General features: G+C 45.6%; 1 protein-coding gene across 6 annotated transcripts in view; it reads right to left on the reverse strand.

The window, feature by feature from the left end:
- The window catches only part of Itga6 (integrin subunit alpha 6), a 96,641-nt gene that overhangs the window by 52,475 nt on the left and 18,383 nt on the right, over window positions 1-25,783 (reverse strand). For all 6 annotated transcript variants that reach the window (XM_045146974.1, XM_045146973.1, XM_045146978.1 and 3 more), the window contains exon 2: window positions 512-636. In XM_045146974.1, the coding sequence (XP_045002909.1) occupies window positions 512-636 (125 nt within the window). The remainder of the gene's footprint in view (window positions 1-511; window positions 637-25,783) is intronic.

The raw sequence follows: 25,783 nt of genomic DNA on the forward strand, positions 1-25,783 counted from the left end.
TTTGCAAGCAAGCACCTTTAACTGAGACACCTCTCCAAAATATTCTTACAAGTGATAAATCATGACTGCCTGAGTTTAAAATACAGATGTTTAATTTTCTTCACTAGGATGAATTCAGTTTTGCAACGGACTCAATTGGCCACTAGGTGGCAACATGAATACACCGTATTTATTTAGAACCCAGGGTTAGTAGAGGCAGCAAAATGCTTCATCTCAGTGTGATTTAGAAAGTATTTTCAGGACAAATAATAATATTTAAAAAGTCAAGATTGATACAATTAAAAGAGGTCCTCTTGGCCCAGCACTCCAGGGGCTGAGGTAGGCAGATCACTGTGAGTTCAAGGCCAGCCGGTAGCTATAGGTTGAGTTCCAAGTCAGCCTGGGTTAGAAGAATAAGGACCTACGGGGCTTCTCTCTGTAAGAATAAATGCTTGTCACCACCCTCTCCTTCCTCATGCTAAGTTAAGTAGGGTACAGGTGGACTGACCAAATGAGCAAAGCGCAGACTCACCATCATTATCAAATTCAATCCGTGTGCAAGGTCCCCGGGACGTGATGTCACAGCTGTACAGACCCCCGGTTCGGTTCGCCCTCTGCAGTGGAAGGGCTTCTGCTCGAGGTGCTCCTACAAGTAATCTGGGGTGATGAAACAGAAAGAATTGGGGGTTTTAATGTAATATACATTTAACACAGAGCCATCGCTATAATTTGTTATCGGGGAGTCTACTAGCTCCTGAGCAGTTTGGGCAGCCAGTGAGGACAAAGGTAGGGTCCTATGATGGGTGCATGCAACACATGCCAACACAACCTCACAGGTGAGGCAGAAAAAGGCATTCTGGGAAAACAAGTCTGTCTCTCATAGAACCAGCAACCTATTAGCCGGTATAATTCTTCATAGAACAGAGGCAACATGTGACACTCAGGAGGTCAGCCAATACTTCCAACACTGAATGAAAAGTCGCATATTTAAAATATCTTTATTTATTTATTTATTTGACACACAGAGAGACAGAAGCAGGCAGGCAGAAAGAGAGAGAGCAAGAGAATGGGCACACCGGGGCCTCCGCCATTGCTAATAAACTCCAGAAGCATGCACTGCTTTCTACCTCTGGCTTTACAAGGGTGCTGGGGAATTGAAGCCGGGCCATCAGGCTTTACAAGCCAAGTGCCTAACCTCTCGGCCATCTCTCCAGCCCCCCCCCCCCAAAGTCACATATTTAATTAAGCATAATAGGTCATCTCCAACACTGGGCCTGACTGGGGTAACTGTCAAGGGTCACTTTTACATTCAAGCTTTTCAGTTCAACTAATGATTCGACCTCACCTTTGCCTATGATACAACGCAACTGAATGACTCTGGCAGCCCCGGTCTCTTTCCAGCATTAGTGCGGATGTAACTGACAAATATAGAAACCGCATTTATTTAAAGTGCAAGACTTGTTTTATCTTCTTACAACTGTTGTCAGCCAAGACAGGTTCCTCCGCTACCAGCCAGTCTCCTACCAAGGATCAGGGATGGTGGGGGACACATCCCTTCTCCCTCCCACTCCAGTCTCCTCCAGAAGAGTGGCTGCTAAGACTCATCTTTGATTGGGTTGGGGTTCGAAGAGGCCCCAAGAGCATAACCCCGACCACACAGACAAGCCCAGGGCTGAAGGCTTGGAACAAAGCTGGAGCTGAGAAAGGAGGAGTGTACAAGCAGCAATCCCTCAGAATTGAGAGCCAAGTCACTTCCAGCCTCAACAAGCACCCAGAGTCAGGTGCAAAAGAAACAAAACCATCTGATGGCTCTACCACCTCCTTCCTTTACTGACTGGGATCCTAGTAAAGGACTTGATTTTTTTTTTTCCCCAAGGCAGGGTCTCACTCTGGCTCAGGCTGGCCTAGAACGAACTCACAGCGATCCTCCTACCTCTGCCTCCAGAGTGCTGGGATTAAAGGCATGCACCATCATGCCTGGCTAATTTTTAAATGAAATTAATTTATTTGAGTGGGGTGGGGGAGAGAGAAGGGGCAAGCCAGTGCCTCTAGCCATTGCAAATGAACTCCGGACACATGTGCCACCTTGTGTATTTGGCTTATGTGGAATCAAACCGAGGTCCTTCGCCTTTGCAGGCAAACGTCTTAACAGCTAAGCCACCTCTCCAGCCCAGGGCTTGACGTGTTAACCGATACCTACAATTGGTGCAGCCAGAGGGAGGACAACCACATCTGCCCCGGGGGGGGGGGAGAAGCAGGAGGAGATACAGGTGGCACAGTAGGGACATATGGCCTCCATACGACCCTTCCTCCCCGATCCCTGGAAGGTTGTCACAGCTGACGTCCCCTCTAAGTGCACCTTATATCTGAAGGAATGAAACAACGCACGCCACGGTACAGAACTGAAGGAGAAACTTAGGGGACAAGCCAACATCCTTGACACCAACACCTTCCCAGTAGAGGGCAGTTGAGGCTGGCCACAGGGGTCTGTATTAGGCCAGCCCACACCTGCCCCAATAATGCTGTCCCTGAACCCATGAGCTCTCCTATGTACTGGAGGTGAGCTGACTTAGGCTGAGTGGAAGAAACTGATTTGCTTGGCAGATGTCCTTGTGGACCCTGTGCTGGGTACCAGGCAGGAGGGATAAGCAAAGTCCTGAGGGTGTCTGTACCCTCTGGTTTTAGAGGAGCTAGAGGCCATGGGGGAGGTTAACTAGACTGCCCTGTAGGTGTCACAGCTCTGCAGAAGCTAAGATGAAAACGATCTAGCAGCGATGTCGCCATTCCTTTAGAATGCTCCCCAGGAAACAAAACCCAGGATTTTAAAAGCTTCCAACCCAGTGTTCAAAGAGCAGAACTTACGCTAATGAAACATTGAAATTACAGCTGCTCTGTACATCGACACATTGAAGACTAAGTCCTGACAGGCTGACAGGAGGAAAAGCCAGGGTGGGGTGAAGTAATGTCAAGGGGGGGGGGCTATAAAGGGCAGCCAGCCCCAGGGCCCATCCGCTTTTCCCTCTTTAACCACTTCCTCCTGTCACTCACACCCAAGGAGGCTCCTAAGCTTCCTAAAGCAGACAGGAGACTTTTTGTTTCCTGCACACTCTGCTCCTTCATTCATTCATTCGTTCATTCATTTATTCACTCCTTCAGCAAACACCCCACCGGGAGGAAGTATAGCCAGGAGGAGTTAGTAGAATTAGACATGGGGTTCAGGGTGGGATGGGGTGTGCACAGCATAAGCAAAGGTTGCTTTGCTTCAAGGGAAGTAGCCGTAAGAGGGGAGCCACATGATATAACAAATCGGGGCAAACTATGGCCCAGAGAGAGAAGTGGCAGAGGAGGCACCAAGAGCCCCTGGCTTCAGCTAGCCTCTTGTCCCCTTCCGGTGCCCTGCCTGGGACAGGGGCTCCCAGGCTTCCTGCAATTTTAAAAAGCTACGGAGGTTGTTCTGGGTACAGGGATAGGCAGTCAGCCTAGTGGGCTGTCTTTGCCCAGGTGTTGAATGCCAGTGTGTTAGTTGATTACAGAAGCGGGTGTGCGGGATTCCTCATGTATCAACAACTCGGGTCCTCCCGTTTACACGGGGTGGCTGCTGTTGACAAAAGCAGACCACCCAGAAGGAAGCAAGCAGAGGACTGCTTGGGGGGGGGGGGCAATAAATCTGAAAAGAAAACCCTACAAGACAAGGGGAAAGTGCCTACAGAAGATAAAGGCAGTTGTCACGGTCTCCCAGGGAGGCTGCGGGAAGGAGCTCTGGACAGCAGAGGGCGCCCTGCCTGGCCACTCCCCGTTCCCACGGATGCCCCATGTAAAGCGGGTACAATGGGAGTACAATGGGAAAAGGACACAGCAGCCCCAACACACTCAGCAACTGGCAATAGCTTTATCTTGAAAGCCATCCTGTCTGATTTGAAAACAGTCTTCATTCCACTTGGACCAGCCTTACAGGCAGGGGAGGTCGCAGTCCGTTAGCTGAGGTGGTTCCGGGCAAGGACAAATAAATGAGCAAAAACAGAGCAGTGTCTGAACAATGACATGGGGGAACAACCCATCTGCTTCCCTAACCTAAGTGCCTTAAGTCCTGGGTGTGGGTTTTGGTGCTCAGCATACATTGGTCTCTGAAATAACAGGGTGCTGGCAAGTACAGGGAGCCTATACCAAGGGTCCCTCAGACCATGCCAAAATTTGGCTTCTGTGCACATCCTAGTTTGTTTTCCTTCCCTTAAGGGTTGGGCCCCAGCTGCCCACATGGTTCAGAGAGAGAACCAAAGCTCTGTGACATTATGCCAATGTATGGCCATTCCATGGAGCAGGACAACAATTACCACACTGCTCCGATACCCTTCTCAGCAGCCTGGCTTAGGTCTGCCCTGCCCAGCCTGTCTGGAGGAAGCCTGAGCTACAGTAACAGGTCTGTGTCCACAGTGACAGGCCCAGGGGATGTGAGTCATACCTTTGTAGGGAAGTGGTGGAAATCAACAGAATAACATCCAAGTCTATTCCCATATCAGGTCAAAAGAAGAAAAAAAAAGAGTTCTATAAATGAAGGGCAAGAGTCTGGAATTGACTCTAGGAAAAGGACTTTCTAGGCTGATTGCCTGTCAGTGGACAGCCACCTCTGAGTTTATGATTTTGCTCATTTTCCTGTTTTTCACACCAATTTTTTATTTTACATGTTTCCTTTGCATGTATGTGCCACTGTGATGTATTACCAGATACATGCATCACTTTCTGCATCAGGCTTTACATGGGGTAGTGAACATGGCTTTGCAAAAATGTACCTTTAACCACTAAGCCATCTCCCCAGCCCAAAGCAATTTTAAAAATATGTATTTACTTATTTGCAAGCAGAGAGGGAGATAGGGAGAAGAGAGAAAGACAGGGAGAATGGGCATGCCAGGGCCTCCAGCTGCTGCAAACAAACTCCAGATGCATGTGTCAATTTGTGCATCCGGCTTTACGTGGGTATTGGAGAATAAAACTCAGTTAGGCTTTGTAGGAAAGCGCCTTAAGTGCTGCATCATCTCTCCAGGCCCAGGACAAAATTTGTTGAACAGTATTTCCCTTCCAATTTGCCATCCTCCTGCCTCAGCCACCCAGTGCTGGGATTAGAGGCATGCACTACCATGCCTGGCTGCACTAAGTTTTAAGGCTGCGCTCAATAAAACCTGCTTGGAGACTTCAACATACTGGAAAGCATCATTTAGAGACAAAACTCCAAATTTGTGAAACCACAGTGTCAACTTTACTGGCAATAAATAAACTGTGACATATTAAAAGGCCATGTCAAAGTATGGCAGTAACTTAAGAGTATGATAGAAATCCTGGTCTTCAGAGCCACACCATAACTATTGGCATAAAGGCTTTGGACCCGCTACCATGTTATTAACCACAGGCGATTCCAAAACTCATAAAGCAAGCCACACTCCTGTTTATCTATTCACCTCATCCCCCAAGGACAGCTGGTACACTTTTGCATAACTCTTCCAATAGAATGTTCCAGATGCTGAGGGAATGCTGGAGCTTTGAGGACAATGGCAGCTTTGCTTCATTGTCTTTAGCAATACTTCATTTCCTCAAGGATTAAAGAATCTGCCTATAGCTATGCAACTTGGTCTCAGGAAATGCGAAATATTGCTTCATTAGAACAAGGACACTATTATGACTTAATTTAAAACACAGCCTTCTTGGTTCATCTAAACCAAGACCTGAAAAATGAGAAATGGCATCACTGAGGCGACCGCCGCTCCTAAATTTAATCCAGCTTCAAACTCAGTACTGAATGTTTAGTAAAGTAATAAACGCCAATGATTTGTATATAATTTATAGTAGATAGTAACAGATTCCACGTTCATTCCAAATGCCACAATCTAGGCAAATATCTTGATTTTTATTCCAGTTATTTCTCCTTAAACTAGATTATGATGTTCGTTTCCTGATGAGTCAGTTTTAGACAATGATGGCCCTATAAATAAAAGGGAAAAATGACACTACTTGCCATTTTCTAGCCTTTGTTTAATAGCTATATGCAGTTCTTTTTGCTACTCTAAATTTTAAATACTGAGACATCTATTTTCCAGTCAACATCTGATCATAACCTCAACTCCTCAGTTGCTGAAAGAAAGTGATCAGCATTTTGACCCTCTCTCCCAAACTTTCCTCTTTATTTTTCCAAGTCCTATCATCCGTAACCCCTCCTTTAACATACTATCGGAGTTATTACATAACACATTTTGTCTTGCATCCTCAATTCAGTCACTTACCGCTACATAGCTGGATGAGATGGTTAATCTCAATTGTCAACTTGATCGGATCTAAAATCACCTAGGAGACAAATCTCTGAGCTTAACTATAAGAGACTTCCTAAATTAGGTTAACTGAAGTGGAAAGACTCACCCTAACTGTGGGCAGCCCCACTCCATGGGCTGGAGTCTCAGACTGAATACGACGGAGAACGTGGGCTGGAGAGATGGCTTAGCAGTTAAGGTGTTTGCCTGCAAAGCCAAAGGACCCAGGTTCAATTCCCCAAGACCCACATAAGCCAGATGCACAAGAAGCACATGCGTCTGGAGTTCGTTTGCAGTGGCTGGAGGCCCTGGCTTGCCCATTCTCTCCCTCTCTCTCTCTCTCTGCCTCTTTCTCTCAAATAAATAAGTGAAAATAAAATATTAAAAAACACATAGACAACATTAGCTAGGCATCAACATTCATCTTACTTGATTACTGAACTAAAGGTGACCTGTTGTCATGCCATCCTTACCATGATGGACTGTATCCCTGGAAACTAAAAGCCAAAATAAGCCCATTTTCCCTCAAGGTATTGTCACATCAATAAGAACAGTAACTAAGACATTAGGTACATTTTATTCAATGCTGAACCAGACTTAAATGAGGTCTGAGAGCAGAATGAGAGGCCCAGAGTACTCAAAGAAAACCACCTCCTCTGTGAGGTCAGACTTGCACTGAGCTTCTTATTTACAGGCTGTTGTGCTTCTTGTTGCCTTTCTTTATTTCCTGTGTCATTTGTCTTTTCTGGCATCCTGTTCTTCTCTTGAGCCCCAGTGACGCTTGGTATGAAAGCAGGACCTTGTCCTGGCTTAAGACTCCCTTCTCAGACCCTTGGTACTTTTCCCGCTTGACCTACTTGCTCCTGCTTTGGCCTGCTCCACAGGGCCAAGCGAGTCTCCCCTTCACTACTACCTGAGGTGTCCTGCGCCGACTCGGGATCCCATGTTCTCCTCTTGAATTTTCTTACTGTCCTTAACAGCACAGGATAGGTGAAGCCTATATATATACAAAACTGTCTATTTTGCTCTCTCCCCAGATCCAAACTGGATATAGAACTCATTTCCTCAAAAACTTGATGGCGCTGCAACCTGGGAAATTTATGAGATTTGCATTTCTTTGAGGATGACTTTTTAAAATTATTTTTATTTACTTGAGAGGGGGTAAAGCAGATAGATAAAGAATGGCCATGCCAGGGTCTCTACTCATGGCAAATGAACTCCAGATGGTGCATCTGGCTTACGAGGGTCCTGGGGAGTCGAACCTGGGTCCTTTGGCTTTGCAGGCTACTGCCTTAACCACTAAGCCTTCTCTCCAGCACGAGGATGACTTTTAAAGCATCCCACTTGATCCCACATCCTGGGCTCTGTGGCAGTATCTGCGTGAGCCTTCATTCATGCATAAACTCTGCATCGCTTCATTCACACTATAGATGGACATTCACACTACAGACCAGATGTATTCACTTCCAGGAAATTCCCCTCTCAGGCATGAATCCTTTCAAGCATTACATTTCTCATGCTCTTTCTGAAACCTCTGTTACTCAAGTGTTAGACTTGTAGGGTAATCCATCTTTCCCTCCCTTCTCTGTGGTTTAGATAGTTCTGCAACTTGATTCTCCATGGTTTCTACTGAAGTCGTAAATTTAGTAGCCATGTTGGCCATCATCAGAAGCTCCCTGTGCTCTGTCTTCTACACAACAGATCCAACTCTTGTGCATTTAATGTGCTCTCAACATTCTGAGCATTTTCGCTGCAAGTTCTCAGATGTCCTTTGTGTCTCTAGGCTCTTCCTTTTAGCTCTTCCTTCTCATGCTGCTAGTTCTCCCACATGTATAACGGGAACCTCGCTTTGTTGTCTGGCTGTTATATTAAAAAGGTCCTCTTCTGGCATCACTGCACCCTGAGCAGGAGTTTTGAAAGGACACTAGGAATGGGGCCTGGAGACACCGCAGATTCCACCACAGGCAGCTAGTGGTCAAATTGTACGCCGCCCCTCAAACGTCAGGCCAAACGCCAGATCTCACACTGGAAGCCCTAGTGTTTGGGAGCATAAGCAGGGTATTTATTAAAATGCCTTGGCATGTTCTACTTCTCTAAAAATCCATCCTTGGCCATCTCCTCCTTAGAGTTTCAGTGGGTGTCTGTACACCCACACTCCTCCATCTGACCCCATCACCACTGGCATCATGGCTGCCTCCAGACTCTCCTGAGGCCCAAGATCTTCAAAAAGAGGGCCAAGAAGTTCATTTGTCCCTAGTCACACTGGTTTGTCAAATTAAGGAGTTGGGGCAATGTCTCAGCAGGTGAGAGCTCTATACTGCAGAAGCGCGAAGGCCTGAGACTCAGCACCCACGTGGATAGCCACGCATGACTATAACCTCAGCTCTGCAGGGAGCAAAAACCAGAGGATGGCTGTGGCTCATGAAGAAACAGCAGCTTCCATGCAAGGAAGCACGCATGAGTGATGGGCGGGGACATTCAATCTTTCTCGTCCACATGCACAAGTGATGCAACTGAACACACATGTACATATACCACACTACACACACACACACACACACACACACACACACACACACGCATACTCGCGCATGAAAATTTAAGTATAAGTGGCAGAAAATGTGTATGGAGAAGATTCAAGCATCAGATCCTGATGATGCTCAGCCCTGGTTGTAGGAGCAACAAGAAAACAAAGCTCAGCACAGTAGCTCCTGGAAGGCCCCGCTCCACTATGCAAGGAGCAGGAAGTGCTCGTCATGGGCAACAGACCTCTGCTCCAAGACTAGCCAAGCCATCATGGAAAGAACAGCCTGGCTGGCCATCAGTTCTGAACCCCAATACCAAGTTACACAGCAGCAGCAACAGTAACAACAAAAAAGGAAGCGGCTGCAGTACTGGCTTAGCAGTTAAGGCGTTTGCCTGCAAAGCCTAAGGACCCATGATCTACTCTCCAGATTCCATGTTAGCCAGTCCCACAAGACAAGCACAAGGTTTCACATGCCCACCAGCTGGCACAGCAACTGGAGTCTGATTGTAGTGACTGAGGCCCTCTCTGTTTCTTGCTCTGTCTTTCTCTAAAAAAGTGGGGGGGGGGGGCCTGGAGAAATGGCTTAGTGGTTAAGGTGTTTACCTGCAAAGACAAAGGATCCTGGTTCAATTCTCCAGGACCCACGTAAACCAGATGCACAGGGGTGCACATGCATCAGGATTTCATTTGCAGTGGATGGAAGCCTGGATTTCCCATTGTCTCCTTCTTTCTCTCTCTCAAGTAAATAAAATACAGTTAAAAATAAATAAATAAAATTTTAAAAGGAAGAAATGGCTCACATACTTGTGCTCATAAGTATAACCACTACCCTCCCTGCAAAATCTGTGCTTGCTTTCTTTGCATTTTAACCTGTTTTCGCATTCTAGAATCACTCATCTGCACTATTCTATGCCCCACTACAGGAAAGGACTGTGGGCTTTGGTTGTTGATTTTTTGCTCAGTATACTTTGGATAGAGGTCTGACTCCTGGTTTGGAGTAGAGTTATTACTGAGCATGCAGGAGCCCCCTTCCTTCCCAAGCTTTACATCCAGCCTTACTGGGGGTTCTTTTGGGATAACCAGCCCACCACTGAGGGTGAAGATGTGATGCTTTCTTAAGGAATCAGGTCCACTTAGCCTTTTTCCCTCTGTTTGAAGGTCAATGCTTTTCTCCTGTTTGTCACATCATTGTCTCTTGTTACTCATCCTAATACGCCATGCACTCGGCAAATATGTGTATGCTTAAGTGAATGAAATGGGGGTAAACACCAAAAAAGTGTTTTTGTTTTGTTTTGTTTTTTCCAACTTAAGATACTAAATTTCTAAAGTAGATGAAATGGTCACTTGATCAGTTTATACCAAAATTTAAAATCATATTATAGTATTCACTTTAAAAAGTTTTATTTGGGCTGGAGAGACTGCTCAGCGGTCAAGGCACTTGCCTGTGAAGCCTAAGGACTCATGTTCTACTCTCCAGATCCCATGTAAACCAGACACACAAAGGTGAGGCAAGCACACGGCCACACGTGCCCACTAGGAGGTGCAAGCGTCTGGAGTTCAGTTTCAGTGGCTGAGGTCCTGGTGCACCAATTCTCTCTCTCTCTTTCTCTAATAAAATAAGATAAAAAGTTTTATTTGTATCTTATCAATCAGTTTTATTTAAACTCCATATGCTTCTTTAATTACTACACACAGAAATGTCTAGCTCAATTCCTCAAACATTTTAGATATCCAAGACTTGAGATCATGGTGTCAAAGCCCCGGGAATTGGTACTAAATGTAAACTTAGTCTGAATGTGAACCTCCTCCTTGAAGTCAATTTTAATGTATCTATTTTGATCTAAAATGTTTTAAAAATCAAATTTGACCTCTATGGGCATCTACAATTAAAACTGATTGGGGTATCAAGAGAATAATGTGTTCGTTATGATTCCAAATAAAGAAATCAAGTGGATAGTGATATCACACAGGTAATCCAAGCATTTGGGAGGCTGAGGCAGGAGGATTTTGAATATGAGTTTGAGACTAGCTTGGGCTACATAAGAGTGGAAAGGAGGAGGAGATAATAAATGGAGAAGAGAGAGTGAAAGGAAGGGAGGGAAAAAAGGGGTTGCTTTTATGAGGGATTCAACATAAAAGAATAATGTGGGGGTAATATAAACCTTGCTTGCTACTTGGGGCATAAAGAAAACACCTTTCTCAGATCTCTACATAAAAGAGGTCTGGTTGCCATGGACAGGCATATTCAGAAGGAAACTGGGCCAATCCTTCTCTTTCACAGGCTGTGAGAGGGCAGCTACACCCTTTCACATAATGACGTAGTATACTGACCCAGACCCATTTTTGGTCACCAGTCTGTCCCATGAAATAGTCATGGCTTCCAGGCCTTAGGTCAGTTAACCGTACACCTAGGTTTCCTAGGACAACCCTTGGTCACACCTGTTTCTTTTTTAAATTATTTATTTATTTATTTATTTGAGAGCGACAGACACAGAAAGACAGACAGAGGGAGAGAGAGAGAATGGGCGCGCCAGGGCTTCCAGCCTCTGCAAACGAACTCCAGACGCATCCGCCCCCTTGTGCATCTGGCTAACGTGGGACCTGGGGAACTGAGCCTCGAACCGGGGTCCCTAGGCTTCACAGGCAAGCGTTTAACCGCTAAGCCATCTCTCCAGCCCACACCTGTTGTTTTTGAAAGCTCGATACTTAGCCTTTTTCACCCCAAAAGGTCTGCGTTGAAGGACGACACAGTCAGCCCAGCCTCAGATCACACGGCCATGCAGTTTACTGATGTGGAGGGCCACACCTGAAACCGCAATGGCTGTGGCTTTGTGGGCACGGGGGCATTTCCTCTAGCTGGGAGTCCTGCGACCATACTCCTTGTCACCCGACTACCTGATGGCAGCCTGTCTAGTCATCAAAGTTCTAGCGGCCTTACAATCCCTGTTCCCAGGTGGACTCTTCAGGTATCCCCTGAGAGAAATCCTTTCCCTTGCCTGGGGTTGGGAGAGCTTGTTCTCCAAGAACTAGAGGTTAAGAATGTCCCCGTCAGCACACACACTGGCCTGGTACATTGTCTCCCTTTATTCCCCTCTCTAAAGTTAAGGCCTGGGGCTGGACAGATTGCTTAGTGGTTAAGCGCTTGCCTGTGAAGCCTGAGGATCCCGGTTCGAGGCTCGATTCCCCAGGACCCACGTTAGCCAATGCACAAGGGGGCACATGTGTCTGGAGTTCCTTTGCAGTGGCTGGAGGCCCTGGTGCACCCATTCTCTCTTTTCTCTCTGTCTGCCTCTTTCTCTATTTGTCCCTCTCAAATAAATAAATAAAAATAAACAAAAATAAATTAAAGTTAAGGCCCCTCCACCCCATCTTCCTCACTGAGGGAGAAGAAAAGGAGTCATTTGAGCTTGCCCATATTTATGTCTCAGTTCTCACCTCTACTACTGTGCAGAGTAACACTCCATTGCTAGCTGTGCACATACTTTTAGTCAAACTTTTAAGATCTATTTTTAGGGCTGGTGAGATGGCTTAGTGGTTAAGGTGCAGGCCTGCGAAGCCTAAGAACCCAGGTTCAATTCTCCAGGTCCCATGTTAGCCAGATGCACACTGTGGGGCATACATCTGGAGTTTGTAGTGGTTAGAGGCCCTGGCATATACATCAAATTCCCAGTACATCCATGTAAAATGCACCCATTTTCTCTCTTTCTCTCCCCTTCTGTCCCTCTCTCTCTCCATCTCTAATAGGTAAATAAAACAATAAAAAAGAGGTATTTTTAAATTTTTAGTATACAAAATAATGGATTACAATGTGTTTTTAAAAATTTTTTTAAACGAAAATTTAGGGCTAGAGAGATGGCTTAGCAGTTAAAGCACTTGCCTGTGAAGCCTAAGGACCCAGGTTTGATTCTCCAGGTCCCACGTAAGCCAGATGAATATGGTGGTGCATGCACCTGGACTTCATTCGTTTGCACTGGCTAGAGGCCCTGGCGTATACATCTCGCTCTGTTTTCTAATTTATTTTTATTTGTTTATTAGAGACAGAGAGAGGGGGAGAGAGGGAGAATGGGTGCACCAGGCCCTCTAGCCAGTGCAAACGAACTCCAGAGGCATGCACCACCATGTATATCTGGCTTACATGGGACCTGGAGAATCAAACCTGGGTTCTTAGGCTTTGTAGGCATGCACCTTAACTGCTAAGCCATCTCTCCAGCTCCCCCATCTCTAATAACTAAATATAAATTTTTAAAAAATGTTTAATTTTTCAAATTATTTATTTGTGGAGGGGGGAGGAATATGGACAAACCAGTGCCTCCAGCTCTGCTGCAAATGAACTCCAGATACGTGTACTTAGTGCATTTGGCTTCACATGGGTACTGGGGAACGGAATCTGGGTCCTTCAGCTTTGCGGGCAAGCACCTTAATTGCTAAGCAACCTCTCCAGCCCAGCCCACAGAGTGATAGACTTAAACTTACATGTCACTGGGTCGTACTCATATTTGGCCGTTAACCTTCTACCTGGTCCCTTTCTTCCCCCAAAGAGTCCTTTTTCTGATTTCATGTTTTTTGTATGTATACATATATACACACACATACACACTTTAGACTCCATGTTTATCTTTTTAAAAAAGACTATGAGGGATAGTGGCTAAAGACAATTGCTTGGAAAACCTGATGGCCCAGATTCAAATTCCCAGTACCCATGTAAAGCCAGATAGATGCACAAAATGCTGCATGTATCTGGACTTTGTCTGCAGTGGCAGGAGGCCCTGGAGTACTCATTCTCTTTCTCTCTCCCTGGCTCCCTCCAGAAAAAGGTTATGAAATGACTGTATTTCTCATTTAGGTGACTGGTTATCTGGAGGTCTAAATACATCCAAGGACTCCACACTCATTGAAAGCTATATCCAGCAGCAATGAGCTATACTTTGGCAAACATATACTTTGTCTTATTTTATCGGTCATTAAAGAAAAAAATCACTTCAGGCCAGACATGGTGGCGCACGCTTTTAATCCCAGCACTCAGGAGGCAGAGGTAGGATTATGAATTAGGAGTGTGACGCTACCCTGAGACTACAGAGTGAATTCCAAGGCAACCTGGGCTAGAGAATCAAGACTACCTCAAAAAAAAAAAAAAAAAAAAATCACTTCAAAACAACTGAAAGTTAAACAAATTGACAAGACTCTAGTCTTCTTACAAGCAGTTAAGACAGGAAATTTGGGTGGGGAAAAGTGAATGTTATTCCCAACTACATACAGAGCAGAGCCCATTTGGTTTCACTGCCAGATTCATACGGCCTCTAGACACGATCCAGCCTCCTCGTTGCCCTCTGCAAAGGTCAGGACTATGAGGCCTCTAGCATGAAACATCAAGGAAGGCACATTTCTTGGCATTTTTACCCAGACTTATCCAAGGCTCCCAGGCAGGGTCTGGCACATGGCAGGCCTGAAACATTAGCCAGCCAAGGTGTGTTTGAATAGAGAACGCCCCCATAGGCTCACGGGCTGGGATATTTAATCCCAAAGTGGTGGTGATGTTTTGAAAGGCTGTGTAACCTTAAGGACACGGAGCCTTGCTGGAGCAAGTGTATGAGTGGGGGGCAGGCCAGCCCCACTTGCTGACCTTCCTCTAAGGCTTCCTGATGCTCCCGCTCTGCCTGGCCACGATGGACTCTACCTCCGAAACCGTAAACCAAACTCAGCTCTCTTCCTTCCGTAAGCTGCTTCTGGTCAGGTATTTGTCCCCAACAATGGGAAAATGACTGACACACAAGAGAAATGGTCATAGCCCAAGTACTTTGAGGGTGTGATTTGCGGAGGTGTTCCCCACTGCTCCTTGAGCTGCGAAGAAAATACCAGAAGTCTTTGAGACCAAGTCACTCAGTGTGGCCACCATGTACCTGCAGTGAGGCAGTAAACTGGCCAGGCATGTTGGTTTTTCAATCGCTGCTGTAACAGATTACCACAGTGATTATTATCCCACAGTTCCTTAGGCCAGAAGTTCAACCTACGTCTCCTGGGCTATAATCAAGGTTTCAGCAGAGCTATGCTCCCCAATGAAGAGCTCCCAGAAAAAGTTGTTTGCTTAGCCTTCCCAGTTCTAAACTGACCATTTTCCTTGCTTCCTATCTGCTGGTCCTATCTGTCAGAAGCCCAGTATGTTCTAACCCCACCTGGGCCATTTCCCTGATTGCAGTCAGCTAATTAACACCTAGTTAATCTAACACATTCATAGGTCTGATGGGTTAGGACTTAGATGTCACTGTGGGAATGGTTCTGCAGACCCCAGCAGGACTCTAAAGGGTCCGTTGTTTCTCAGACTCACGTTAAGTTCTGCTCAGATACCAAGAACTTGGATTCTTATGATGGCCTTGCTGAAAATGTTTTAGGTAAGTAAAAGCAGCACTGTCTTGGTCCTTTCCCACACCCTCTGCCCTCTGGCCACACTGAGCTCACTTCACATTCCTGTAGGTCCCAGCCCTCCACTGGTCCAGGACTTTTGTCCTGCTTGCTTATCTCCCTGAGAACCTCCCATCACTCTCCAGTTCTCCACTTACAACTTTCCCTCATCTGCAAGGCCCTGACTCTTATTTCTCATTTACTTTTTCTTCACAGCAATGGCCACAATTAGTGGCTTTATGACTCATGCTCACTGTCCTCCCTCATCAGAAGGTCAGCTCCATGAGGCCAGGGGCCACATTCTGCACCTGTCTGCTCTCTCCTATGTCCCTAGAACCCAGCTCAGTGTCTGGAACTTGAAGGTCACTCAATGAGTAACCAACCAAGTAAGTTACACAATTAAAAGTTTATTCTTAATAAACTCAACACAGCAGATCTAAAACGGAAGGACCTTAAACACCATTCCACCATCCTACAAGGAGGTCTATAAAAGCACAAGAGCCAGACCCGCCCTTCTCCCTGTCCAGTGAGATGCAGAGTCCTTTGAAGACTTCAATGATGTGTCTGTAAAAAAAAAAAGTCGGCTGTGGTGGGGCACACCTTTAATCCCAGAACTCAGGAAGCAGAGGTCAAAGGATTGCCATGAGTTCAAGGCCACTCTGAGACTACATGGTAAATTCCAGGTCAGCCTGGGCTAGAGTGAAAAACCTCCTGAAAAAAAAAATCTACTACTAATTTAATAGCCCACTACCATTTTTATTATAGAACTGTCTTATAGCTTTTTATATATATCATAATTTAAATTATCTCATGTATCAGAATTCAGGCCATAAATGGTAACAGAATATTTCTGTTGGACAGTTCTGATTTAAATAAAATTGGCTTGAAGTGAAATGAATGATTTTTAAAAAAAAATCTCAGTTCAGTAAATACCACTAGTTTTCCTTTCTAAAAATATGATTAATTTTGTAATGTTCAACTTTTCACAAAGACAGGGAATACCGTCTGAAAGCCTGTTAAAGTGAGAAAGGGGAGGGTAGCAGAAGATGGAGGGGAATATGTTCAAAGTATATTATATATAATTGCATGAAAATAGCTTTTTGTAACTCAGTATAATATATAAAAGTATAATGACACATGTATGAAAATGTCATACACCTATTACTTTGTATACTAACTTAAAAAATAAAAAATTTGTTTCAAAAAATACTGCCTGCAAAATAAATAAATAAATAAATAAACAGGGCTGGAGAGATGGCTAAGTGGTGCTTGCCCACAAAGCCAAAGGACCCAAGTTTGATTCCCCAAGACCCACATAAAACCAGATGCACAATGTGGCACATGTGTCTGGAGTTTGTTTGCAGTGACTGGAAGACCTAGCATGCCCATATTCATCCTTCCTTCCTTCCTTCCTTCCTTCCTTCCTCTCTCTCTTTCTCCCCCTACCCCTCAAATAAATAAATAAAAATAAAAATGTTTTTAAAACCATAACAAAATTTTATGTATTTATCTATTTGAGAGAGAGAGACAGAAAATGGGTGTACTAAGACTTCCAGCCGGTGCAAATGAACTCCAGAGGCATGCGCCATCTTGTGCATCTTGCTTACAAGGGTCCTGGGGAGCCAAACCTGGGTCCTCTGGCTTTTGCAGGCAAGTGCCTTAACCTCTCTAAGCCATCTCTCCAGCACCAATATCAGTTTTTATATTTACATTTATGTAATTGGTTATGTGAATATGTTTAAATGCTAAAGGAAAAATTCCTTCACTGTTATCAGAAAGAAACAAAACTTGCCTGCGTTTCTGTTTCTTTTTGTTAGCCTGTTATATAGGCAATGGCTGAGGTTAAGGAAGCAATTTATAGTTTTGGTCTGACTATGCCAATTTAACTAGAATTTCCTGCATCTAAAATGGCTGACTTTTAAGTGTTTGAAACACACCTCAATAAGGTTTAGTTATACTATGAAATAAAGAATAATTAACATTTGTCAAAAAAAAAAGTAAAGGAAAAAGAAAATAAGAAAATTTTAGCCTATTAGGCACTTGATGTGCCTCACTCAGAGGAGGGGAAGGGCCTCCCTTAGACAAAGCCTGAAAAGCAATGGTCAGTCATAACCTGGTTGAAGAGGGCAGTGAGAACAAGTGCTGGGACACCTCTTCAGTGTTGGGGTTTCGGGTGCTGATCCCAGTTGTCAGGCCGACAGCACCTTTCCAACCCCTCTCCCTTCTGTGATGGTGAGCACTCCACCACGTGGAGGCTTCAAGGCTGGGCGCGGTGTACACTACAATCACTCTCACCGGGCCCCATGAGAACAGGCTGCGGTGCCTTGTGGAGGAAAGAGATCCAAGGTCTGCCTGTGACTTCCTTACCTGGTTCAGGCTTGACCCTCTAGTCCAATTCAACCAGGAACTATACCAAGAGGAGGCGGGGCAGCCTATCTCCAGGCGCTTGCAAGAACCGCTCACCTGGGCTGGAGAGATGGCTTAGTGGTTAAGCGCTTGCCTGTGAAGCCTAAGGACCCCGGTTCGAGGCTCAGTTCCCCAGGTCCCACGTTAGCCAGATGCACAAGCGCACGCGTCTGGAGTTCGTTTGCAATGGCTGGAAGCCCTGGCGTGCCCATTCTCTCTCTCCCTCTCTATCTGCCTCTTTCTCTCTCTGTCACTCTCAAATAAATACATAAAAAAAAATCTTAAAAAAAAAAAAAAAGAACCGCTCACCCTCACTGGCGGCTCCTCTTCCATGGCCTTCTCTTTCCTAAGTCCCTTCCTGGGGCTGGAATTGCCATTCACCGATGATTCCACATCTCTCCTCAGCTCAGGCCCACCCTCTCACCCCTGTACTCAGACACACAGCTGCCCACAAGACATCTCCGCTCAGTACCCCCTAATATTTTCCAAACGGAACTTGGTTTCTCCCCCAGCCCGATCCCCCACACCCTCTACCTGTGGGGATGAATGAACAGCATCTACCCAGTCCTCAGGCCCCAAACCAATAATCAACACTGGCCCTATGGTCTCCCTGGTATCGGTATAGTCCATGGACTTCCATGCACACTTGACTCTCAATCTGAGCCCTTCTCAGTGTTATGAGCATGTAAGGACCAGCATATGGTCCAGGGACAGTTTAGATAAATAAGTTTGTTTTTCTTTGTGTGTGAGAGTAAAATTGCAAAGTCAACCTTTGTAAGCAAAAATCTAAGAGTAAGCTGAGTACAATGACATAGTAAGAGATTAGCAGAAGGTGTGTGTGGAACCCTAGATAAGTAGTGGAAAATACAAAAACCCCAGCTGCTCAGCAGCCGTTGTCCCAGTCCTCCCGACACTATGACTGACTGAACGGCTGCTCAGCAGTCCGGACTGAGACCTCCGCGAGACGCATCACCGATCCGAATTCATCTGCCCGACACGCTGTCCGAACGACCGAGACGACCGAGACTCGCCTTGAAACACCGCGAACCGAGAAAAAAGTCGGAGCACGGACCCGCGCCACCAGGTTGTAAAACGTCAGAAATCTCGCGTTGAGACCGAGTCTCGCGTTGAGACCGAGTCTCCCGATACTGCGTCCCAAGTCTCGCGATATCAGGTTGTATACATGTTAGACTCGTTAGAAATATTCTTGTGTTAGTAGTGATGAATATAATTTGGATATATATTATATTAGCTATAATATTAGTTGTGATAGTTTGGACTTGCTTGTGTGTGACTTTCATCCCAGTAAACTCCTTTGCGAGTACACCAGCATCTGAGTATTATTGACCTTCGTGGGCGGAATCCTCTCAACCAATCATCTTTGAGAGTGCTCGCGACACTCAGTTGGTTGTTTTGCTGGGAGAAGTCTGAGACTCCATCAGGTTACACTTGGACAGTTGTAACGAGTCTGAGTCCACACTCGTCCACCAGCTCAACCTCCACAGAGCAGCCGCTTTTCTTCATCCACTAAGTCACGTGACCCTTGCTCTGCTCACAGCCCTCGGCGGCTCCCCACAGTGGCAGCCATGAGGTCCTTGGTGGGGGGGGCCCCTTCATCCACCCCTCCAGCTTCAGCACCTCATCTTTGACTTTTCACCAAGATAGGGAAATACTGGGCTGGGGGAGATGGCTTGGCAGTTAAGGTGCTCACCTGCAAAGCCAAAGGACCCCAGGTTCGATTCCCTGGGACCCACATAAGCCAGATGCATAAGAAGGCGCAGGCATCTGGAGTTCGTTTGCAGTGGCTGGAGGCCCTGGCACATGCATTGTCTCTCTCCCTCACACACACACACACTCTCTCTCTCTCTCTACCTCTTTCTCTCTCAAATAAATAAATTAATTAAATATATTTAAATTTTTTAAAGATAGGGAAATATTAAGGTTTTCTGGGTCCCCCCCCCCCCGCCTCCTTATTTGTACTGCAGTCTTTACAATTCTTCCCTTCAGCTTAGAGTAGTCTTGTCCTTGATCTACGAGGGTTTTGTTGGATTTACCTGAGGACTCTTCAGTAGGCGAGGTCTTGACTACGATCTGTCCCTAAGGCCCGCCCAGTACATTCTCCTACAGAATCATCTCCTCAGTCCTAATCAGTACTTGACACCACTCACCTACCCTTCCTCCACGAGAATGCTATTAGCTCCCTGGGGGGGGGGGGCAGGGACTCTTGTCCCCCAAACACAGCCCAGAAGGCGGCACCCAGCACTTAGCCGTGTCTGAGCTAGATACTATTCATGCATCCCAAGATTCTTCTGGGTAATAAGTAGGATGGGGCAGCAAACCCAAGCTGTGCACAAACCACCCACGTGGGCAGGAAGAACAGGCGACAATGAGAAGCGCACCAAAGGCTCCTCCTTGGACACTCCTGTTCAAGTAGGTCTGAGCAGCTGCAGGGAAGTCATCTCCACGTAAAAGTAAAGAACACAGGCTCAGACTGTAGTCTGGATAGGAATACGCCTTCAAGCCCAAGGCTCTTCCCACCGAACCACTCTTCCTTCAAGCCATCTCTCCACCTATGAGGCATACGCCTTGCCATTCACGCAGCTGCCTCGCTTTCCTCACTCCCCAGGTGCACCCCAGCCATGCCCACGCAGTTGATGCCACCCCACCTCCCCCAGAGAACTTGTCTCTCCAACCATGCCCGAGCTTCAGCATCAGGCTTTCCCCACGAGTCTGCTTTCTAGACCCCACTCAAGGTCCACCCTTGTCAAAGTGACCTTCCCAGGGCAAGGGTCCCCCATTGCCACTTAACCCACAGCCGACTCCTTGAGGGCAGGAATCTGGACCTAGATTTTAATAACCTCAAGGGTATTTGGCCGAGAAAAACCAAAGCCCTATTTAACTACAGTAACTGGCTGATCCAGTTGGACAAGTATGAGCTAAAACTGCGTTCACCTCCTCGCGTGGCATTTCCATGTTTACACAGAGAGCTGATTAAAAAACCGAGGCTCTCTTGTCTATGAGCCGCAACCACCCATTCCAAGCACTAGATCTTTACTAACTTTCCAAGAAATGACCTACCAAGAGCCACTTACGCTCCTTCCAAACCAGGACAAACAAGCTATTAATGCACTGACAGCCATATTACGCATGCCCTTCAAATACTAGACACCTGGCTGTGAGCTCCTTGCGTAGACACCACGGCCAGGTTCAGCAAAACAAGTAACTCTCCTAAGCGTCACACAGCTGAGAAATGAAACCACCAGAGATGTGCTGGGCATTTAAGAGCCACTGATGTCCCCATTTGTTTTCTGCTTGGTTTGATAACATCATTCGAGCACCTCAATTAGCCATTTTAAAAGATAGTTACTTACAAGAGGTTGGTTATAATTAAGGTCCATTAAGTGCTCTATGACCTATGCTATGGGAGGCCAAAGACTGACTTGTTGTCTTTAACTAGATCAGTAATTTTGCTGTGGCCTTTTCAAAATTTCACAAGAGCCCTTTTTTTTTTCTCACCCCCTTGACAGAGCATGTTGGAACTACACCCAGGTGCCACTGACCATGAAAGACATGTGACGTATGAGCCTGCAGGTTCTAGTTCTTACCTGATGGGTGCACTGCCCCATAGGTGTGTCTCTGACTAAGAGCAATGGAGCTCAGGCATAAGAGGACCATCCCAGGCAACGCCTGCTTTTATTGCCCTCCAGTCTTCAAACCCTGTGGTACAGAAGCCTTCACGATGCACTCGAGAAAAGATTGATCTCAGCTACTTAAAAAGGATGGTCAGATCCAAATGGAAGAGGAGATGGGAAGAACTTGAATTGCTTATTTTGGTATGACCTTGCTCTAACACTTGCTTCTCCTCTCCCAACAATAAGGATTTAAGTAATCTCAAGGAAAAAGGATACCAACAGAACTGGTAATGTAAACATCACAGCATTTACTGGCTGATATTTAAAATGCCCAGGAACTCCACTTCAACTCAACAAAACCTTACATAGTTATAAATGAAAAACCAGTTCATTTAAAAAAATAAACTTATTAACTGAAATGGGTTTTCCAGCTGACTGAGCGACTCCTATCAGTAAGATGTTATTCAAAGAGCTACAATAAAAACTCTGCTGCCTTGTGCAATAAAACAAGGGAAGGGAATGTCCCAGGTTGGGATAACTGTCTCCACACAACCCTGTCTTCAGTTGCACAAGCAGCTGCCAGGTCTTGTCAAATCAAGCATCGAGTCACTTCCTATGCCTCCGAATGACAGGACACCTGACTTTGCGGTCCCCAAAATCACATCTGTCCTGCACACCACTTTTCCTTTCAAGGAACCAAGCCTAAGAAGTTGAAATACTGGACTGGATTCACCTCCATCCTTGACCTTCACATAGGACCGGATTCATGCTGGTTCTTGAGAGAAAGTTTACAATTCCTTAGCATTTTATATAGTCAAGGACAGAGGCACCAAGAAGGGATTTTTTTGGGAGGGCGGGTGCATACACGGGGAGTGTTCATGTATGTGTAGTACATGTGCAATCAGGTCCAGGCCTCCATGTACGCACATGTGGAGGCCACGGGAGGACATTGCTGTCCTCTATTGCTCTTCTGCCTCATTTCCTTGAGACAAGGTCTCTAGATAAACTTGGAGCCAGCTACTTTTTGACTAGAGGGGTTGACCAGCAAGCTCTACCTCTGTCAACACTGGGGTTACAGATGAGCTCAGTCACACCCAGCTTCACACATGGGTGCTGAACACCCAAGCTCAGGCCCTCATGCTTCTGCAGCAAGCACTCTCATCTAGACAGCCACCTCCGCAGCTCCCTTGGCAGACTTTTTATAGGCTAGGTATTCAGGGAGCAATACAGCCAGGGTAAGCTCAAAAATTTCTCAAGGGATGTCATCAAACAGTTTACTTGCAAAGAAAAAAAAAAATAGCTGTTTCATCAGCTTTCAGTCAGTAAAATGTTTTTTGAGAATTTTGGTGTTTTTATTTATGAGGCATAATGTATTGAGAACTCTGCAAGGGAGCAGTAACTAGAGTATGTCGATAGCCTAAAATGTTTTTTAATAAAAACCAGGAAGAGTAAAGGTGTATTTAATGAGCTCCCACCCAGGGCTCGTTGCCATATTCATTTTACCATGATTCTAAAAACCTCAGGATATCCAAATTTTTCAGTGTTTTAACAAGGAAATTAATACGATCACACGGTTTATTTTCTAAATGAGATAACCGAAATAACAAGCTTAGTAGCCGTGCCAGAGATTGCTGCCTGTTGCCAAGCACTGGCTCTCTCGTTTCCACGGTAAAAGACAAGCTGGGCATAAGGCCACCCTGAAGGAGGGCTCCTCTCCCCAGCCTCCCTGTCCTGCTGGACATGCCACCCAGCGGGGTCCTGCTGAAGGGGATGCCTGTGTCACATCTCGTTGCTTTTCTGGAGAACCTTCCTTGAAAGGAAGTATGGTGTGTAAGAGCCTGTGGCTCTGGTCCCTGTTTTTGTCATCACCTTTCCAGAAGACATGTGCTCCAATGGTGGAGAGAGAAGAGAGAGAGTCCCAACACCATAGACCAGCCACCCAGGCTTTTCTAGACCACAGAGGCACAAGGCAAATGGCAAAAAGCACAGAGATCTTTCAGGATTAATTGGGGTCACACACATGTGTGTGTGGTTTGATGGTGTGTAATCATGTTTTTTCCATGTAGGTCTTCATGCATGTACATGTGGAGGGTCAAGGTGGACGCTGGGTGTCCTCAGTCTCTTTCTATCTTATTATTTTATGAGACAGGATCTCTCACTGAATCTGCAGCTCACCAATACAGCTAGACTCGCTAGTCAGTCAACCCTAGGGATCCACGTCTCCTGCCCTGGGATTACAGGCCCATGCCACCAGACCTGGCATTTTTTATGTGGGTTCTGAGGATCTGAATTAAGTTCCTCATGCTGGTGTGGCAAGCAATTTACCCACTGAGTCGTCTCTCCAGCACCTTTCAGGATTTTTTTTTTTTTTTTTTTTTTTGGCAGTGTTGGGCATTGAACCCAGGACCTTGTATGTGCTAAAGAAGTGCTTTACTGCTGAGTTACATGCCTAGCCAAGATTTTTGTTTTTAATCTAGATTTAGAAATAGGATACTATGAAGAAAAACATGAATGCAATTTTAAGTTTATATAAACATTTACAGAAACGAAGTTATATGGCTAAGTAATTACATTATTTATTGCACTTATATTTAAAAAAAAATACTTAGGGATCAGGGTTGGCTTGGGAACCAGTTAATCAGCACAGATGGTGCCTGGAGCACTGGAACTGAGTGTCCCTGAGGTTCCCTCCTTATTGTAGTAGAATATTTCAAAACTCTTTAGTTGCTGGGTTCTTGGGGGGGGGTTCATGTGGTGGGGACAGAGGGGGCTCCTATGGAGAGAATGGGCACAGCAGTGGGAAGGGACACTCGGGCAGTTTGGAGCAAGCCACCAGAATGGAATTATTTTCACACTGGTATTCCTTCACAGATACATACACCACCAGTGCTCCTTGGCCTGTTATTATTGAGATAACACTGTATACACACTACTCCCAAAGTCTTACACCTTGTCATCTGCCCCGTAACAGCCAGGTAGACCAAGACCGTAATCAGAGATCCCAGAAATGCTACAAGAGGCCCCTGACATGTTCACGCTGCAGCTGAGCTCCGGTGACTGTCACAACGGATGGTCTCAAGTGGTCTATCTAAATTTTCTGGCAGTCCAAAGATCAAATGAAACAATGCCAATTATTCTGGAATCTTAAACACAGCAAAGAAACACCACAGGATCTCACACATACCCAAGCAAAGGTGCAGGTGGAACATGAAAGCTAAGCCTAAGGCTGTCAACTCCGGCTGTTGAAAAGATCCTGCCAGTCCCACCAATACAGTAGCCTGTGGTAATGTTAGATGGCTAAGGCTTAGTTTGTGATAGAGAGACAAGAGTGGCTAAAATCAGCCTTGGTCATTAAGAAGTGATCATAGGAAGTGATCCTCTATGGCAGGTGAAATGCGGCAGGTACAAAGGTCTTCCTGGTAGCTCCGCTTTTCAGAGTTACAAATGAGAAATGACCTCAACATCCAGGCTGGTTAAATAAATCATGATTTGTCCTTAAAACTGAATACTAGGCAGACTGAGGAAACTATGAGAACCAGTGCTAAAGCATGCGGGGGGGGGGGAGAGAATATACCTACCATGCTGCCACAATATGTGTAAAAACCTGTATGTACATATTTACTCATAAGTATGTATTATACTAACCCCTTTGCACCTGGGAAGATTCTTTAGATCAATTTTAGAAGCTGGAAGTTCTGGATTAGATGGCCCCATCAGTTAAGTTTCTGATGAGGCTCAGGACTAATAGCACACTGGGGTGGGGTACACCAGAGGACACCTTCTATGACAAGGTGGAAGACGGACATGTTCAGGGACCAGGTTGTCTTTGTGCAGCAGCCCACTCTTAAAGGAACTAATTGTGATCCCGGTAGAACGACGTCAATACTCTTTAAATACACCCTACTACCTAGTGGCTTCTCTTCTAGGTCCCACTTCATATGGGTACTACTTTCCAACATTACCACACTGAGGACCATGTCTTCAATACAGGAACCTCTGAGGATCAAACCAAAATTCACAACAAACTAACAAAACAATGGCTGCCTCCAGGAATAACTGGGGGACTAATGGACAACTATGACTACTCTGGTAAGCTTTATATTTGTACCATGTAACCATACTATCTACTTAAAACTAAATTTAAAATATAATTTAAAATAGTGTCATGGGCTGGAGAGATGGCTTAGTGGTTAAGGCATTTGCCTGCAAAGCCAAAGGACCAAGGTTCAATTCCCTAGAGCACACATAAACCATATGCACAAGGTGGCACATGCGTCTGGAGTTCATTTGCAGTGGCTGAAGGCCCTGGTGTGCTCACTTTGTCTATATGTATCTGCCTCTCTCTTAAATAAATCAATAAATAAAAATTAAAAATAAAGTAAAATAGTGTTAGTCAATGGGTAGGGGGGTAGATGAAAGCTTTGCAAAGACAATGACATATGAGGACTGTGGAGATAGCTTAGCTACAAATTAAGGCACTTGACAACAAAGTCAAAGGGCTCAGGTTTGATTCCCCAGGACCCACATAAAGTGAGATGCACAAGGTGGCG

The sequence above is a fragment of the Jaculus jaculus genome, chromosome 4 (genome assembly GCF_020740685.1).
Source record: "Jaculus jaculus isolate mJacJac1 chromosome 4, mJacJac1.mat.Y.cur, whole genome shotgun sequence".
NCBI lineage: Eukaryota > Metazoa > Chordata > Mammalia > Rodentia > Dipodidae > Jaculus > Jaculus jaculus.